The sequence below is a fragment of the Phoxinus phoxinus genome, assembly GCF_949152265.1.
Source record: "Phoxinus phoxinus genome assembly, chromosome: 24".
Classification (NCBI taxonomy): Eukaryota; Metazoa; Chordata; class Actinopteri; order Cypriniformes; family Leuciscidae; genus Phoxinus; species Phoxinus phoxinus.
Window position 1 is genome coordinate 10,474,865 of NC_136899.1, and position 18,139 is coordinate 10,493,003.

General features: G+C 38.0%; 1 protein-coding gene across 6 annotated transcripts in view; it reads left to right on the forward strand.

The window, feature by feature from the left end:
* ctnnd2a (catenin (cadherin-associated protein), delta 2a) overlaps positions 1-18,139 on the forward strand; it is a 259,552-nt gene that overhangs the window by 138,809 nt on the left and 102,604 nt on the right. For 3 of the 6 annotated variants that reach the window (XM_079601833.1, XM_079601837.1, XM_079601835.1), the window contains one exon: positions 13,022-13,331. In XM_079601833.1, the coding sequence (XP_079457959.1) occupies positions 13,022-13,331 (310 nt within the window). The remainder of the gene's footprint in view (positions 1-13,021; positions 13,332-18,139) is intronic. The other 3 variants (XM_079601834.1, XM_079601836.1, XM_079601838.1) reach the window with 1 other exon arrangement.

Consider the following 18,139-nt stretch of genomic DNA (forward strand, 5'->3'; position numbering starts at 1 on the left):
CCCGCCCGAGCACTTCTATTAAGAATTCAGTTTCCAGTGTTGAATTGAGGCAGTTGTGCTCATTACTGCTGTATTATATTCATTGCAGTGTATGTTACTGATTAAAGCTCTATATCTTCAAGAGAGAACTCTATTGTACTCGCACTGAAACACAGCTTGCTGTGTAACCATGTTCACATGTGGACACCATTTTAAGAACAGTATATGAGGTCAAATGCATATATATATAGTTTTTTGACATTGGCTTGGTGTGTCACGACCTTAAAGGAAGAGTTCACCCAAAAATGAAAATTATCCTATAATTTACCTTCAAGCCATCTTAGGTGTATATGACTTTCTTCTTTCAGCCGAACACAGTCAGTTATATTAAATAATCCTGGCTCTTCCCAGCTTTGTAATTGCATTGAATAGAGTTTTTGAAGCTCCAAAAAGCACATCCATCCATCATAAAAATAATCCATCTTCTCCAGTGTGTTAATAAATGCCTTCTGAAGCGAAGTGATGGGATTTTGTAAGAAAATATCCATATGTTATCACTGGCTTCCGGAACAGCCGTACACGCATTCACGAGAGAGTCAAGTTCCGGTGGAAGGGTGACCTCTGACCCGACGTATGACGTAGGTATAGCGTAAGCTTAGGTGAGTCATAAGCTCATAAAACGATGGTCACAAATTAGAAGTCTATAACGAGATGTTTGAAAGAAATCTGTTTGTTCGTTCATTAATTAATTCAATTTCTTTGTTATTAGGTAAATATGTGATGTATTTATTTTAAAAAAATTATTTAATATTAACATTTATTTTAATTTAATATTTATGTTTATATAAATTACTTATTGATTATACCAAACGTACTACTATTTTGAGGCTCAATCTCTTGGAGAATAAAATAATAAATAATAATACGTAAAATAATACTTTTGAAATGTTATAAACTGAAATCGATATAAGGAGAGATGTCTTAAGAGTTAAGACTCTCCAATTGCAATTCAAATCCCATGAAAAAACAGTGTAAACTTATTGTTTGATGTAAACCAATCACAATTCAATATGCAAATATAACTTAATTTCTGGCAGTAGTTTTTCTTTTATGCCAGTGGGAGATTAAACCTCAAAAAACTGGAAAAGTTTATAAAATCAAAAAATTGAGAGCACATCTCAGGCTGAATTTATCTACAAAATTCAATTTGAATGACTTCTATGCAGTGAGTTAAAGAAAGAAGGAAAAGAGGTATGAGAGCGCCCTGCAAGCGCTGTAAAAATACATTTATGAATATGAGAACCTTTCTCTCTCTCTCCTTTTCTCCTATTGCACGTTTGGAACATGATCAAATCAAGTCAGTCAAAATTGGTGCGCTGCATTCGCACCCCCGATAATAAACAGGCATTTTCCATCCAGCAGATTTCAGCTGTGGCTCGAGGTGTCTGAAACTCTATGATAGCATTCAGGCTGACATTGAGACGCCTGACAAAGTCTCACAATGCCTAACAGAGTCTCGAGAACAAAGTAGCTCGAGTCTTGTGTTTTTATGTGATCAAGTTCGACTCCCCGAAGCACCTGAAAGTAACAAGTAGTTTATGAAAAGTCACTAATGAGGATCTATGCAGTCTTGTGTTTGATGTCACATCATTGCTCAGTCTGTCTGTGAGTTCATTGACCTCACTTTTCTTGCCGTCTCTGTTCTCTTCCTCCCAGTTGCGTTGCTTCCCCTCGCTAAGTGCCTCATTAGACCCGCAGATGAAGTATAGGGCTAATGACGACATTAGAAACCGTCACAAATACGCTGCTAACATGTAGCAGCTGTGTTCTTCTTATTACAGCGCTGTGCAGGAGAGATAAAGAGATAGATTTATGGCCATGTTTTTTTGGGGGGCAGATGACATTGGTTGGAAGACCGTCCTACCTGAGATCCCCAGGTGGAAATGACTCGAGCAATCAGCGCGGTTCAGGGACAATACCATCACCAGCAGATTAGAGAGACTGAGAGGTCGACCGCTGGGCAGTTTTCTCTTATGAAATGTTTTGTAGTAGGAAGGCACTTCAGCTATTGTGTACAGCGTTGCATGATATCTGCGCATGCTAGGAAGTCACTGACTCATTTCAATAAAATCCCATAAAAACCCATTTGAGTTTTCTAATTTCATAAAGAGAAAGCAGGTGAAATGTTCCCCCGAGCGTAAAAAGACTTTCATGGATGAGTGTCACAAAAACTGCCGGGATCATATCTAGGTCATTTCACAAAATAATATAAAAATGCATATTTATTTAGTCTACAGTGTATACCATTCGGGTGGGGTCTATACAGTCTGCACAAAACACAGTAAAACACCTTATTACATTTTAAAATAGCCGTTTTCTATTTGAATATATTTAAGATATAATTTATTCCTGTGATGGAAAAGCTGAATTTTCAGCATCATTACATCAATTTTGAAGATTATTTTGCTGCTATATAGGATTTATATTTTGAGTTCATTTACTGTAATGGAAAACATTAAATCGAAAATAAATTATTTATTTAGACTAAATAATGAATTATACATCCAGTAAATGTTGTGTGGCTTTTTCTGATTTTATTTATTTGTTTATTTATTTATTTAAAGGCATGTATTGATTCAAGGTCGTCGCCGAGATTAATGAGAACTACAGTTTTCAATAAAATTACAATAATAAGAATCTTTTGGTGAAAATGTGTTTACATTTACATTTGGCAGCATTTCAAGCTACACATTTACGTTCATATCAGTTCTTGCTTTCCCTGGGAATCGAACCCATGACCTTGGCATTGCAAGCGCCAACTCTCTACTGTTCTACTAAATATGCCAATGTATTGGTCTGACAAAAACTTGGCTAAAAATAGTTTTCATTGTCCTTTTGCGAAACACAATTTTATGTGTTTGTCTTTGAGATGAGATATGATCTGGGCAGCTTTTGTGAGATTCCCCAAAATAGTTTGAGCTCAACATAATGATAGTATCACATTTTATTAGTTTGGCCCATTATGGATTCCCTGTAATGCTGATTCCTTTCAAGTACCGTATTCATCATAAGTTTGCCTATCCAGGAATCAAATCTGATCTTGCACAAAGCTCTAGATAATGTGAATGTGATTAAGCTCCTCGTGGCCTTTCATTCTGCTGCAGCACCATTGCAGGATCTCTCGTTCATGTTCAGCTCTGAAATTCAAACTTCATGAAGTTAATTAGGCTTTGTGTGAGAGGGACTGGAAGAGCAGCATATGCGGCTAAGAATGTGCTGAAAAGACTAATTTTGGAACCGAGCGAGGAATTAACCCGAGCTTGAGGGAAGTGCTCTATCAAATGCTGATGGAGCTTTCCTGCTCGCATCCCTGTATAACCGGCCAGGCTTTTTCACAGAAAAAGAGATGGTGTACCAAAGCAGTGCATTTTTCACTGAGTTTCATCATAGAAGATGACTAATAACACAAAGTGGGACTATTTTCGTCGATTTCTTGAATCTGCGTCACATGCAGAAGAATGGGCTACGATACCCCCAATGAGAACTGCTGGGTGGCTTCAGAAAAGAGGGAAAAACTTTGATTTTAGCTCAGTGGTTACAAAAAACTGTTGGTAACAGCAACACTTGAGACTGAAGTGGAAAAATAAGGGAGAGTATTTGAGCCATCTCTCAGCCGCTGTGAAGTGCAGTTTGAAGCAAAGAGCGGAATGCACTCTTTGGATATTGAAGCACGTACGACTTTATAGATTGCTATAAAATCAATTCATTCGTCAAGCACCACCGAAATCATCTTTATCGAACAAAAACACGGCCTCTTCCCAGAATTATGTGCGTCTCACTTGCTGATCTACATCCCATCCTTACATTTCTAATATGGAACATTGTGTTTTTGCTGAGATTTCAGAATGTATTAGTTGCTCGCTGTAACCCATATACATAATTTGTGGAGATCATCAGTCAATTCCCAATTGAGGAGCTCCGTTTAATTCGCACCTGAATATAGCAGTCTGTTCCAGATGTTATGTAAGATGAAGCACCTAAAATATATCTACTTTGACTGTTCTTCTGTGATTTATTTCCCTTACAAGACACTCAAAAGGAAAGGGAGCTGCTCATGAGTTTTTACTGGACAGCATATCATACAGAGTCGACTTGAGTGCTGATTTAAATAGGAGTTATTTTATGTTTTGATTTGCAGTGGTTTTTTACGTTATCCTAAAATGCTCAAACAAACCAAATGACCCATAAATATTCATGGTATATTCGTGATAGCAGCTAGACGATTAACATTTTACTTCAGCATGCCCTTTTCAATTTGAAGTTTGGTTGAGCTGTAATATATTATTTAGAGAGCAATACCTTTGAAGAATGTTATATGTACTAGTAAAAGCTAGAAGGTATTCCTCAAGTGAACAAAAGTGAGTTTATGCTAATGAAGTACTGAATAAATTTGTCTAAATTAAGACTGCAAAAAACATATTAGCCCAACACAGACTTTTTAGTGATATATTTATGTACTGAATATTATATATATATATTATAAGAGTATGTGCGTGCGTGCTCGTATATATATGTACATAGATATATATATATAATTGTTTTGTAATTCTTTTCTGAAAGGTTTCACCCTTAATATTTTTATAATAATTATTTGAAAGCAACCGAACTCAGACCACCTCCTCCAGGTAGTCCGCACCCGGGTCCGCACGACAGCATTCACATTAGCGATTTTCCATGCGAACCGTGCCCCGTTCCAAACCAAACTGCCAGTGTGAAAGCCCCCTTAGTTTCTGTTTTTGTGGGCTTTCAGTTTTATTTTCATCAGTAGTTTTTTTTTTTTTTGTCTTATTTTCCCGCCAGTCATTAGTTGACACTCATCAGATCATCACACCTGTTTGTCATCTCCTCATTATCACTGTGCATTTAAGCTCCTCACCTTCTCTCTGTGTTTCTTGGTTGTTGTTTGTGTGTGTGTGTTACACACGCTGTTACTTTGTCTTCGTCATAGTGGATTAGTTTGTTTTCATTTAAGGCCCTTTTGTTTATTGATGCCCTTTTGAACTCTCCTTCGTCATCATCTTTGTCTGGTAACATAATCATTGTATTTTATAGTGTTATAAAATAAATATTTACATTTTTTTATGTTGGCCTTTGCTACTGTTGGGTTTAATTTTATTTAATGTTTCAAAATAATTAAGTAAAGCAATGAAAGGTGTAAACAGGCAATAGTAAAAGGAAATAACCCACAGTCCTCACCTGTTAGATTTTAAGATCTCCAAAGCTCATACTGTATGCAGTGTTCGTGTTGAGTCTGTAAATCACTGGAACAATAACAGTTTGAACCAGTTGTGAGCTCAGTTTAATACCATCCTGTGAATCTGGCCTCTGCTCCTCTCAAGCATGGCTAATGAGCAATTACACGCTCACACACACAGACATATAAACACACTAGGAAAGATGGATGGCACTCATAACTTAGGCTGAGGTGCTGGCGGTGAGGGTTTTGATTCACGGGAAGCATCACCTTGTATCTGTCCTGTAGCCTCGCTCCAAGGATGCAAGGCGTAACACGGATGATATTTACTGCCGTAACGGCTCCTGCGCTGTTGTTGTGCCATATGTTTAAGCTCACACACACATGAGCTCTGAGTGAAATGACATGTATGTGTATTGGGAATCATTCATAATATTAACATGGAACTGAAGCATCCAGACATCTTTCAACAGGCCAGATCAGTTATTGAGAAACACGATTGTTGCATGAGTGAGTCCAAGCCAATGTGATGTTAAAGAATTTTTCACATTGAGTTTTAGTTCACCGCAGTTTGTTACTTCTGTTATTTCCAGGTCTTTGACCATATCACTATGTGATATACCTAAAAACTCACTTTACCCATTCACAATATAGCATTACGTCTGTGTAAAAGTTATTACGTAATAAAAATATTAAGGACACACACTTTCTTAAAAAATATTAATACAGTATATTATAACGATATCATAAAATTAATATTAATTTATTTTTATTTTAAAAACTATATTTTAAATGTATTTATTTTATATCTTTATTGGAAAATCTACTGAATTACATCTTCAGGATAAACACAATCTTAATGGCATTCTTGGTTAGCATAATGTTAGCATTTGAAGCTCTCTCCTCTGAGCAAGCAGATGAATCAATTCAAGAGAGTGTCATTCGGATACCACAGTAAAGCAGGTACTGTAGCGCTTTATTGTATCGCACCTTTTTTTTTTTCCTGCTTCGAAAATGGCAGAGCAGCAAATCATTCCTCTACTATGTTTCTGTTGAGTGGGAGTGACCTTTGGTAGGGTGTAATATCACGCAGAGAGAAAAAAAAATGCCAGGAGAAGCAGCCGAGCAAAAGAAGAAAGGGCAGTTTGTTTATGATCTCATTACACTGTAACAGAGCTCTGAATCTGATGCCAACGCTAAGGAGATCCTGGATCCTCTGATTCGTATCTGAAAGGTCAGGTAATTTAAAAGAGCAGCCCATTATCAAACCTATAGAATATTCAAAGCCTCTCTGCAAGAGGAGATTAGAAACATTAGATGGGGCGTGTGTGTTTGTGTGCATGTGTGTGTGTGCTCGTTTGATTCATGAGATGGCAGATAGAAGATTGAAAGAGTGCAGGAGAATGTTTCATATTCAGCCTCAGTGTTGGAAGAATGCACTTAGAAACACATTCATAGTAATGTCAAGGTCTTGTGGCTTTTTATTTTTAACTTTGGTATATTTCTTATTCAACTGTTCTTGTATATTTCTTATTTAAATACTTTCTTATCTGACTTTTGTAGCCGTGTTGCATAGTCGTCTTTATACATACAGTATGATATATGAAATGCTGTCTTTATGGCAATCAGTGCATATTGATTGCATGATTTTGTTTCTTGATAGTTTGTTTCATATGTATATATATATATATATATATATATATATATATATATATACACATGTATGTGCAATATGACACATTACATGCATTTAGAATTGCCCCAATATTCAAGATAAGGAGGCAAAAATACCCGTCTTTTATTTTTATATAATTTAATATAGTCAAAGTCAATCAATATCACACGAAGAGTGATGTTTTTTCTCCAAGTTCACATTTTTGTAGTTTACATGGATACGATAACGGTGTCGTTTTCAAAACCGAGCACTTTGAAACCCTCGTTTTCAAAAGCTTGCATTTTCAGGGCCCAAAAATGCCATTTTCGTGTAAATGAACTGCCAAAACACAAAAAAAGTTTTCAGTTTTAGTTGAAGACTTATGTTGTGTAAATGGCCCTTAAGGATGAATCAAAGTCATTTAGTGAGGTGGACTAGTTTATCGACTTTTTTGGTGTGTGTGTGTGGCAGTACTATAAAGGAGATGAATTTAAAGACAATTTCTCAGAGCGTGACAGTTTGCTATGTTAGCTTGTTAGCAGTGATAAAATACTCCACTAATGCTCTCTAAATGCCCTTTACATTGCCACCGCAAAGAAAGCTAAATTCTGTGTTGTTACACTGTTATATTTATTAATAGTTGGATAGCATGCAAAAGGGCAGGCATATGTTTTTGATTGTTTTTAGCATCTTACTATGTCTGTTGCATTTGAAGATGCTGTTTCTTGTTAAAAAAAACAGTTTTATTTTATTGTTAAAACTTCATTTATCCATCCCTGTCACTTTTTGACGATTTTATTCCACTTTACGAAACATCTTCAATTCTTGAGCAGGACTTTTCTTTGTGTTCGTGTGTGTTATAATGATGGTGATCCGGCACTGAAAGCTGAGGGTTCATGGCTGTTATCAGTGGCAGAAGGCAGCAGTGTTAATCTTCTCTTGTGTACACAGACACACACTTCGATCTATCGCTGTTCCACAGCTGCGGCGGCCAGTTATCCATCGTAGTCAAAACCACCAAATGCAAATAATTACATCCAGCTCTTGATGTACATCCACTGAGATAAAGGACATTTTGCTTTATTACAATAAAATGTTCCTCAGGGTGAATTTTTCAGGAAACCAGGAAAGTTGAGATAAATTAGCAGTATATATTTTGATTTTTTTGATAAAAAAAACATTTTACACTTTCACTAAAATAAAACTAGACAGTACTAGTATACACTATTGTTCCAAAGTTCACTTAATGTTTCTTTGGTAAGATGTTTTGGTAAGAAGACTCACCAGGGCTGCATTTAATTGATCCAAAGTGCTGAAATTATATTTAAATATAAAAATTTTAACAGTTTTCTGTTTTAATATGATGGCAAAGCTGAATTTTCAGCATCATTACTCCAGTCTTCAGTGTCACATGATCCTTCAGAAATCATTCTAATATGCTGATTTGCTGCTCAAGAAATATTTATTATTATTAATCAATGTTGAAAACAGTTTACTGCTTGATTTTTTTTTTTTGTGGAAATCATGATGTTTAATAGCCTGGCTAACGCCAGACCCAATTCTTGTTGAGACTTGGGTCTGGGAACCACATGTGCATTTTCTCGTATTTGAGGCGTGGTTTGCGAATGCCCGGCGCCGTTTATTGGGTGCTAAGAATGTCTATGAAATGCGCCTGTACGTAGCTCATAGCCAATCGTTTCCATTATACCAGATGACGTATGTAGAGCGACAGAAATTAGACAAGGAAGAAGACGATGGGTAAGATATTTTTGTGTAAACAATGACGTTCAGCGACTATTGCCGTTTGTGCAAGATAAACATGAGGGTCGTAGGTATATATGGATATAAACAAACTGCTTAGTTGTGTCGCATAGATGTCGTCATCGTCTTGCTGCTCCCTCCCGTTCAGTGATTGGTTCCCTAGATGAGGCGAAAATTTGGTCCATGGTATCCAGACTGCCTTTCAGCGTGAATAAAATCGCGCTGCGCAAAGGCAGTATGGGGAAACCCAGGCTAGATGTTTAATGCATCCTTGCTGAAAAAAGTATTCATTCATTTCTTTTCTTTTTTTCTTTTTTCTTTTTTCTTTTTTAAACTCTTAGTGGTCCCAAACTTTTGAACTAAAGTATTGTGATTCTGAGCAGAAAAAACAAAACAAAAAAATAACGTTTTATTGGTTGTCATGTTGCTTTATACGGTTCAGAGAGAGAAGGCACAGATTGGCTGTTATTCACAAGTGTCCTTCAAACTGGCTTAAGAAAAAAGACTGTATACGGTGTCAAAGGAAGCAGAACAGCAGCAAAAAGGCTTAGAATGCGAGTTAATTAAAGAATTACATCGTCAAACGCTGTTGTCAGGAAATGGCAGGATTCGCTGAAGCACATTATCGGCTAGTTGCCCTCGTTAACAGCCTCTTTACAAAACGAATAAGAGAAACTGTCAGCATTTCAGCTGAGATGGTGAGCGCACAATGTGGCCCCAGAGAGATGTGTTTACCAGACATTGTACACCGTTTTATTCTCAACTATTCTTAATGATAGAGGTCAGTCTGGCTCTTCGTATGTGGCTCTACAGTAGTCGAATTAACCAGCACTGGATCATAAAGTTGCAGAGAAATGTATTGAGTCGCTGCTGGAACTGACCGTTAAATGATCTCACAGATGGAAAAAAGATGAAAAACCTACTGTGAGTTAATAAACACCTGCTTTATTGTTGTTTATGGGTTCATTTATCATTGTATACAGAATATATACAGTATGCAGTCTGATACCAGTTATTGCTTTCTGCTCTCGCATGGTTTACAATCGGCAATGACAAATAATGGATACGAGACGGGTCGGTTGTCGAGATTTTATGCAAGATTTTATCCACCTCGTGTAGTGCTGTGGGTTTATCTCACGCTGCGCCGAGGAAAGCCCTTGTCCGTGTAGTGCTGTGTGGGGTCGCATAAGATACACCCTTTCTGATAAGATAAGCTAATGGAATCTGAAGGTCACCGAAAGGTCATTCTCCCGAGGCATCGCCGCTGTGGCAGAGTGGCAACACATAATGATAAAGTCTTCGCAGGAGCCTGGAGTGCTTACATATACAGTTGTGATAAGCGGGATACTTGCTGTTTGAAAAAGTGCATCAAGCGGAAATATATGCATTGGAATCGCAGCATTATTTTAATAAACATAGTTATTTGAAAGTAATCATATAATGCTGCAATTGCAATGCATATATCTCTTCTTAACTGCATCAATGTGTGACCTCACTATCTGATCTTTCAAGGTCGGGTGAAATTCAAAACAGTCAGAGGTGGGTACGCAGCTTTCAGTTACAGGCAGAAATTTAATTAGCCTTTTTTTTTGCAAGTTAATTAATGACTTACAGATATATTTTCACCTGCTAAAGGTGTTTGCATGCGGCTGGAGCTGTAAATCAAGTCCCCAGGGGTTTCAGTGCTAAGCCCAGTTAGAGACCTTGAGTTATTTGAAATCTTCACATTGGAGTAATGAGTTTGATCACATCCAAAGCCAAACACCCACACTATTAAATCGAGCCAGATGGAGACTGTCTCTTCATTATGATGAAAACAAACAAATGTGGAGTTAAAGTAATCTACTTTTGAAACCGACTCACATTTTATGGTCTATTTGAATAGAAATATAAAAATATAGATATATGCCTCACAAACTTTTGTGTGCTGTATTAAATTGTTTTTGCAAAACTGCTGAACTAAATGCGAAATACGTCAGCAAAGTAAGAAAACGTTTTTCTCTTGCAGTGATGCCATTAAAAAAACGGGTTACACTTTATTTTAAGGTGGTTGTGTTACAAAGTAATTATACATTTAAGGCCCTGTTTACACCTGGAATTAAAATGCGTTTAGTTCGATCGGATCACATGTAGAAGAGGGAGGCACATTCCCGTTTACACCTGGTGTTTTAATCCATGTCTTTTGTCCACTTTCAACCACTTCTGTCCTGATATCTTTGAGGGGAGGGTATATGGGTGGGTAAATGTATGGGCTTTTTCAGATCTTTCGATATAATGGACGAAATAAGCTCAATCAATTGACATGTGAACGCGACCAGAGACAACAGAAAACATATGGAGAACAGTAGCTTTCATTTCTGCTCTGATAGCGGCAAGACAACACCTAAGGCGGTGAGTGCAGTGTTAGAAATCAGGAATGGTGAGAGAACATCGTGCTTCGTACATTTTTCGTCTTCAAACCAAACTTGGGTCTGGTTAGCGCGCTTCCCATAATGTTCACTCTTTAGGTCAGTAGGAGGAGAGTAGGCGGTCTTTTGTGGCTGTTCGGACACATTCGACCACATGAGCGTCACTACACTGCATGAGCGTCATATATATACAATGTTATTAAAAGGCTAGTGAAAATATTGTCAGGGCACTGATGTGGCCAGCAGAAAAGAAAAATGAACCTGATTTGGTTAATGTGGAAAACTTATGTCCGATCACTGAACTTTAGATCTCCTCTGTCCGTCAGCTTCCCATTATATATTCCGGCTCAGGGAGCTTAATTCAATCCATCAAGTATCCCCCTCCTCTTTCACCCTATTTCTAGCTCTCTTTCTCTCTCCCTCTCTTTTTTTCTTTTGCAACCGCTCTCCATTAATCTCAAACTCTGTCTAATTATCGTTAGCCTACACTGAGCGAGTGCAACATTTTCTCTAAAGAAAGCTGAAGAGTCATGGATGGTCTCGGAAGATACATTGATCCTTTTTTCCCAGGGTGCACTTTGTGTATGGTGACTAATAGTCCTGTTTTACGGCTTCACTGGCAGTGTTGTGGTAAAGACTCAGAACCCTGCCATTGATCGTCTCGCGCTGCAGATTTATGAGACACTCTACTGTGACTGTCTTGCAGACACTGGCTGCCACATTACCCTCATATTGAACGAAATTGATACACTCTGTCACCTCAATATGTTAAAAACCAAACAAATACGCATTAAAGTGATCTACCTTTGAAGTTTGCATCTGATGCAGTCAGACACCCTGTCTCGCCATGTTTGGAGATGATCATTTTCATTTTTCACAGGATTTTCAACTAAAATTAGAGATTACGTAAGCACGGTCAATCGGTGAGTCATCAGACATCAAGATGAATTATTTAATGACATTTTAAATTACCATTTTAGAGCACCATAAAGAGTAACCAAGCAGTTGCTTCAATTTGTTCTGTAATTTTCAGTATTTTTAAATGAATCCATCATACTGGCTCACAAAGGACAACTAGTTAACTTATTAAGAGAAATCACTAATCAATAACTCATTTTGTTTGTTTTGTTGAAGATTTAGAAGTATCTTATGCTCACCAAAGCTACTTAAAAAAAAAAAAACACTAAACGTGAATAACTGTTTTCTGTTTAATAGATTTTCAAATGCAATTTATTCCTGTGGTCAAAGCTGAATTTTCAGCATCAACAGTCTTCAGTGTCACATGATCCTTCAGAAATCCTTCATGCTGATTTGCTGCTCAAGAAACATTGCTTATTATTATCAATGTTGACACTTCTTTTTCAGATTTCTTTGATGAATAGAAAGTGAGAAAGAACAATTTATTTGAATAAAAAAATTGTAACATAAATTACTTTATAATGTGTGTCTGTTATATTCTTTGTCATTATAAATGTCTGAATAAAAGTATGAATTAAAAACAAATCTTCCTGACCCCTAAACTTTTGAATGGCAGTGTATTTTTTGATATGATACATTTTATCTTAACTTTTAAGATAAAAGTCTTAACTTTTTTTTTTTTTTTGCGCATCTAAAACCATACATTCAAACTTCAACATTTTTAATCAGCCACATGCGCTTCTGTTTCTACTGTTAAATATGAAATGTGTCTATAAAGACCCGTTCACACCAAGGACGCAACAATCCAAATATCGCAACAACAAAGGCTCAGAGAAACGATATCGTTAAGCGTTCTTGGTGTGGACGGCCCGGGCCTTAAACTCACTTGCAGTAATAATGTGTACCTGTTAAGGAGCTTTTTAACGCTGTCGTTCTCATTGCTGTCGTCTCTTCCTCTCCTTTCCGCTCCCTCCTTGTCATTCTTTCATCATATCACGTCTTTGTCTGCTTGTCTTCTCACTGTCCTCTCATTGTTCCTGTACCTAGACCTAGTGAACCAGTTCTGTGAGCAGGTCCTGAACTTCTTGTTTTGTCCCTACTCTCCTCCTGCCATAGCCCCGTCCTCCCCTGGTGTTGACTCCGTACCCTTGCAGCGAACAGGAAGTCAGAATGCCACGGGGACGTTTCCCAGAGGCGGCTACGCGTCCGGTCAGGGTGCCAATTACACGGAAACTTACCGCACATTGCCGTACTGCTCATCGGTGGAGTCTCCCTACAGCAAGTCCGGCCCTGCCCTGCCACCCGAGGGCACCCTGGCCCGCTCTCCCTCCATTGACAGCATTCAGAAGGATCCCAGGTGAGTTTGCATGCCTATTGGACCTTTCTCACAGTCATTGTAGCGCTCATGCCAGGTGCAGATGGCAAATGTACACATATCGATCCAATTTTAGCTGGAAGAGCATCTGCTGAAAGGGTTTTCAGGGGTTGTTTGTATTTTGGAGGCCCTTTTTAGGGTGACCACCTGGTTATTGCTCTGTTGCAGGACAGCAGATGGGATTTTGCGGAACAATGCGGCACACATGGGAGAGAGATAAATGTACTACTGTTAGACTATGTAAATATGATTTAAATTAGTTGGAAAGCTTACACTCTTAAAGCAACCACATAAAAAACATTTTAGGTTCCCCAAAGAACCTTTCAGTAAACCGTTCTTAAAATAACTTGTCTTCTTAGTGTGATGAACATTTGAATAATATAAATAATGTTTTTCCACTATAAAGAACCTTTGTGTAATGTAAAAGTTCCATGGATTTTTTTATTCTTTCAGTCTTCCATCTGTCCTGTTGTCGACAGACTCAAGTGTGTGAACTCTGCCAGAAAGTGAACGTGCATCTGTATCCAGTGTAGACTGCGTCAGTGATTATAATGGGTTCTGTTCGTTTTTGTCGCGATGCAACGCTCACATCCAGTGAAAGCAAATGTCAGGCGTCAGTGGGCAGGGCCTATTATGTAATTATATATAACTATTTGTGTCTGGAGGCAGTAATTTGTAAATGTATTTGCCCATGTGACGTCACAGATCCCGCAATATCGAAACAAGCTGTTGGAGCTTCGTTAAATAAATGCTTTGCTTATAAAGAGGAGGACCTTTTGTTTGGAAGATGTTTTGGAAGATGTTTTAATGGTACAAAGACTTCTACAGATCAAGGCAAATTTGATTTCTCATGTCATGACCACGGCCATTCATATGTCATGAAATTTGTATCAGGGGTGAAAGCATATTCAGCCTTCTCAGTAGACAACTGGTCATGACATAAATGAAAAGGAAGTAATTTTATAGCAAAAGAGCTTCCTTTTGTAATCTTCACATTAAAGCAGTTGACTTGTCAAAGGCTAATCCTGCTGGGTCATTATACTGCCGACACATCTTTTCTGTCTACTGCTTGTGCAAATAAATCAATTGAATAAATAAATAAGCCAATTATAATAAATATTTTAGCATGTGATACTAGTTTCCCATGATTATGATTCTGTGTACATGCATGTTGACGGCCTCTGCACAGGGTCGCACCACAAGGGCTTGCAGAGTCTTTTTACATTTATTTGTGTTGATTTAGAGTGGGATTTCTGGCTGAAATACACTGTTGCTTGTTGCTTGTTGTTTGTATATTTGCTAAGTAAATAGCTTTTGGAAGTATGTGGTTTGCACCTTTTTGCACTTTGGCTGCCAGACGCTTTGAACTCCATGCAGTTTTTACAGACATCAACAGAAATTCTGATTAGTTTCTCGGGAGGAGGATGTTTCTAAAGCCCCGTGCTGATAATAGAGATACACTCACTCTAAACATGCACTACACAGACAGGCATGATCATAAAACAATATGACGGGGAACATAAACTGTAACTTTATAATTACAAAAGTTACAAAAGTATCTTTGGTTATCTTTGTAATGTTGCCAATTTAAAATACTTTTCTGTTTATCAAAATATCCTGAAAAAAAACACACCCATCACTTTTTTCCACAAACATAAGCAGCTCAAGTATTTTCAACATTGATAATAATAATAAATGTTTCTTGACCACCAAATCAATATATCAGAATGATTTCTAAAGGATCATGTGTTATTGAAGACTGGAGTGATGCTGATAATTCAGCTTTGCATTCACATGAATTATACAATATATTGCAAGAGTTATTTTAAATGGTAATATTATTTCACAATATTCACACGTTTTACTGTATTTTATCAAGTAAATGCAACCTTGGGGAGCATGAGAGATTTCTTTCAAAAACATAAAAAAATTCTAACCCACCCCAAACTTTTGAATGGTACTGTACTTATTCCACATTTAATATAAAAGGGAAGAAAAAAACATATTAGCATATTTTGCTGTTTTTGGCTCTGTGACTTGTACAAATTAATTTGATAGATTCTGCATTGATATTCAGTTGCTATGGTGTTCTGGGTGGTTGCCGGGTGCTGAGTTATTTTAATGTGTTGCTATGCTGTTGCTAGGGCGTTTTGGGTGGTAGCTAAGGTGCTATGAGTGATTTTAATGTGTTGCTATGCATTGTTCTGGGAGTTTACAAAAGCGTTAATAATAGAACACCATATTCATGTCCATAGTACAAATTGTGTGTAATGAGTAGGAGTCACTACCCTACCATTAAGTATGAGAAAAGTAACAGTGATGCTTGCCTTAGCAAACACCATTATTTAATATCGACTACTGGAGAAAAACCATAGTAATGAAGACTTGGGGTATGTGCCAGCTCTTTTTTTATTCTTCACACTTTTTTTCCCTAAAGATAGTCAAGATGACAGAAGGAATCATTTGAAGATATGTATTGTTCATAAAAAAAACCCAAAATTTCTGTTAAATTCTTACATTCTCTCAGTACCACTCAATCAAAGTCATTGATATGTGCGATGGTATTAATTAAATCACTAAACTTTTTTTCCCATTTATTTCGTCTGTTAATTGGACAGAGTTGATCGCATGTTGCCATTATGCAAAATGCCTCTTCATCTGCTCGGTGTTACAGTAGTCCTGGAAAACTGGACAGCAGATAATTATTACTGGTGACACATACACTCTTGGTTGGGCTAATAAAGGCCACTGCAGTCTAGCAATATTGCAGTTTAGTGTTGTTAGTCCTTGCAGAGCTGATGACTACATACTGTACTATTAGTGTTGGAGAAACTACTTTAAAATGGTACAAGCTACACATAATGTAAAGGGATTGAAGGATGGAAGGATGGATGGAGTGCGAGTTCTTTAGTCTGAGTGTGACTAAGTGCGTTTCATATAATGGCAAGGCTTTGCCTGGAGTAATTCAGTATGAATGGAGCACAACTGGGACCACCGACTTTTTCTGCGACCTTGGTTGCAGAATTATTTTTCCCATTCATTTTCTATAAGGATTTCAATCGTTTTAAAGAGATTGAAGATTGAAGATGTTTTTGTTTTTTAAATCGCCGAATAGCCTACTAGAAAAAGAGTAGGTGAAAAGTACCCCGATGACCCACTACTACCAGCAAGTTTCTGAAGTGCGCATTTGACATCTTACTATCCCATGAGGACACGGGAGGAGGAGTTGTGAATGACAGGTCACATGACACTGACAGCATGGCAGATGTAGTACATCCGAATATCATTTTATAATATATAAAACTTACTATACAGTCGCAAAACCAAATGTAGTACCTATTATACATGTGATTGTGATGCAGCTATTGTAGTAGTAACTAATTCAGTAGTAGTAGCTCTTTACAGTTTTTTTGTCCTTAAATACAGTAATAATACAAAGTTCTGTAATGAAACTATAGATGGCACAGGCTAACTCAATCTGCTTGCAATCCCATCATTCTCTATAGGGCAGAGCTGATTTTTTGGTTCCTGCTGTATCAGTATCCAATGATCTCGCCGCTCAACATCCAAGTACTTGGTCAGCATTTGCTGTATCAGTTCCAGTGCTTTCAGAAACCAGCCACCTTCCCCAGCTCCACCTGTATAGATCTGCTATGGGTAATTCATGTATGCTATATTGTACATTGGCAGCATGTCTTGCTTGCTCACAGCAGCGTGTTGTGTGTGTGTTGGCAGTAGCAAGTCCCGTACTTGGCAGTAGCATATGAAATCTATTTTGCCAAGACCAAACATATTACCATTGTCATATCCATTGCCATGCCAAACACTCAGAGTTGTCATGACAGAAATATTTTTAAAAGGACTTTGAAATCACATTTGTGGGATCTATATAAGTATATAACACATTTGAATGAACTCAGAGCTCACAGTAGGTCTGTGTTGTTGAATTGTTTATTTCAACATTTTCTCGCCTATCGTGCGTCTACATCACACCCGTACCATTAAAAAGACAGATTATATCCAAGATTTCAGTTATAAATTAGCGTTAATATTGATAGCATCACTGGTAGCGTCGTTGCTAACTTACTGTCCATCTGTTTAAATGGCGAATATATCAAATGTAACGTTATGTTGTCTACCTTTTGGTGCAGGTGAGGACACATTCGAGCTGCAGGCGGTGCAGTCTGAGCTGGAAGCTGTAGAAAAGCAGATCCGCGACCTTCTAGAGAGACAAGCCGAGCTAAGAGACCGGCGTTTAGCTCTTGAAACATCTCGCGTCGATGCACACAAATCAGTTAATAATCCGCAGACTCCGATTGCGTCAACACCGTGCGTCTCTCAGCATTGGTCCCGTGCGCCAAGGCGGTTCTCACAAGTTTCATACACCCCGGCTCCGAGGCGCCGTCACGAAGCTTGGGTTGTTTCGCAGCGGAAGACGCGAAGAATCTCTCCGCCCCTCCCGGTTTTCGAGATTTCCACTCAGAACCGCTTCTCCCCTCTTCGCGAAACGGAACGCGATGCTGTGATTATCGGCGATTCAATTGTTCGGAACGTCCACGCTACGTCAGGTAAAAGTAAGGTGCGTAGCCACTGTTTTCCTGATGACCGTGTTTCTGATATCGCTGCGCGAGTACCCGAGATCTTGAACGGTGACGAGCGCGTCGGAGCTGTCGTCTTGCACGCAGGAGCGAACGACGTCAGGCTGCGGCAGACGGAGGTTTTGAAAAAGGATTATAGGAACCTAATCGAGACGGTACGCACCGCATCGCCTGAAATAACGATCATTGTGT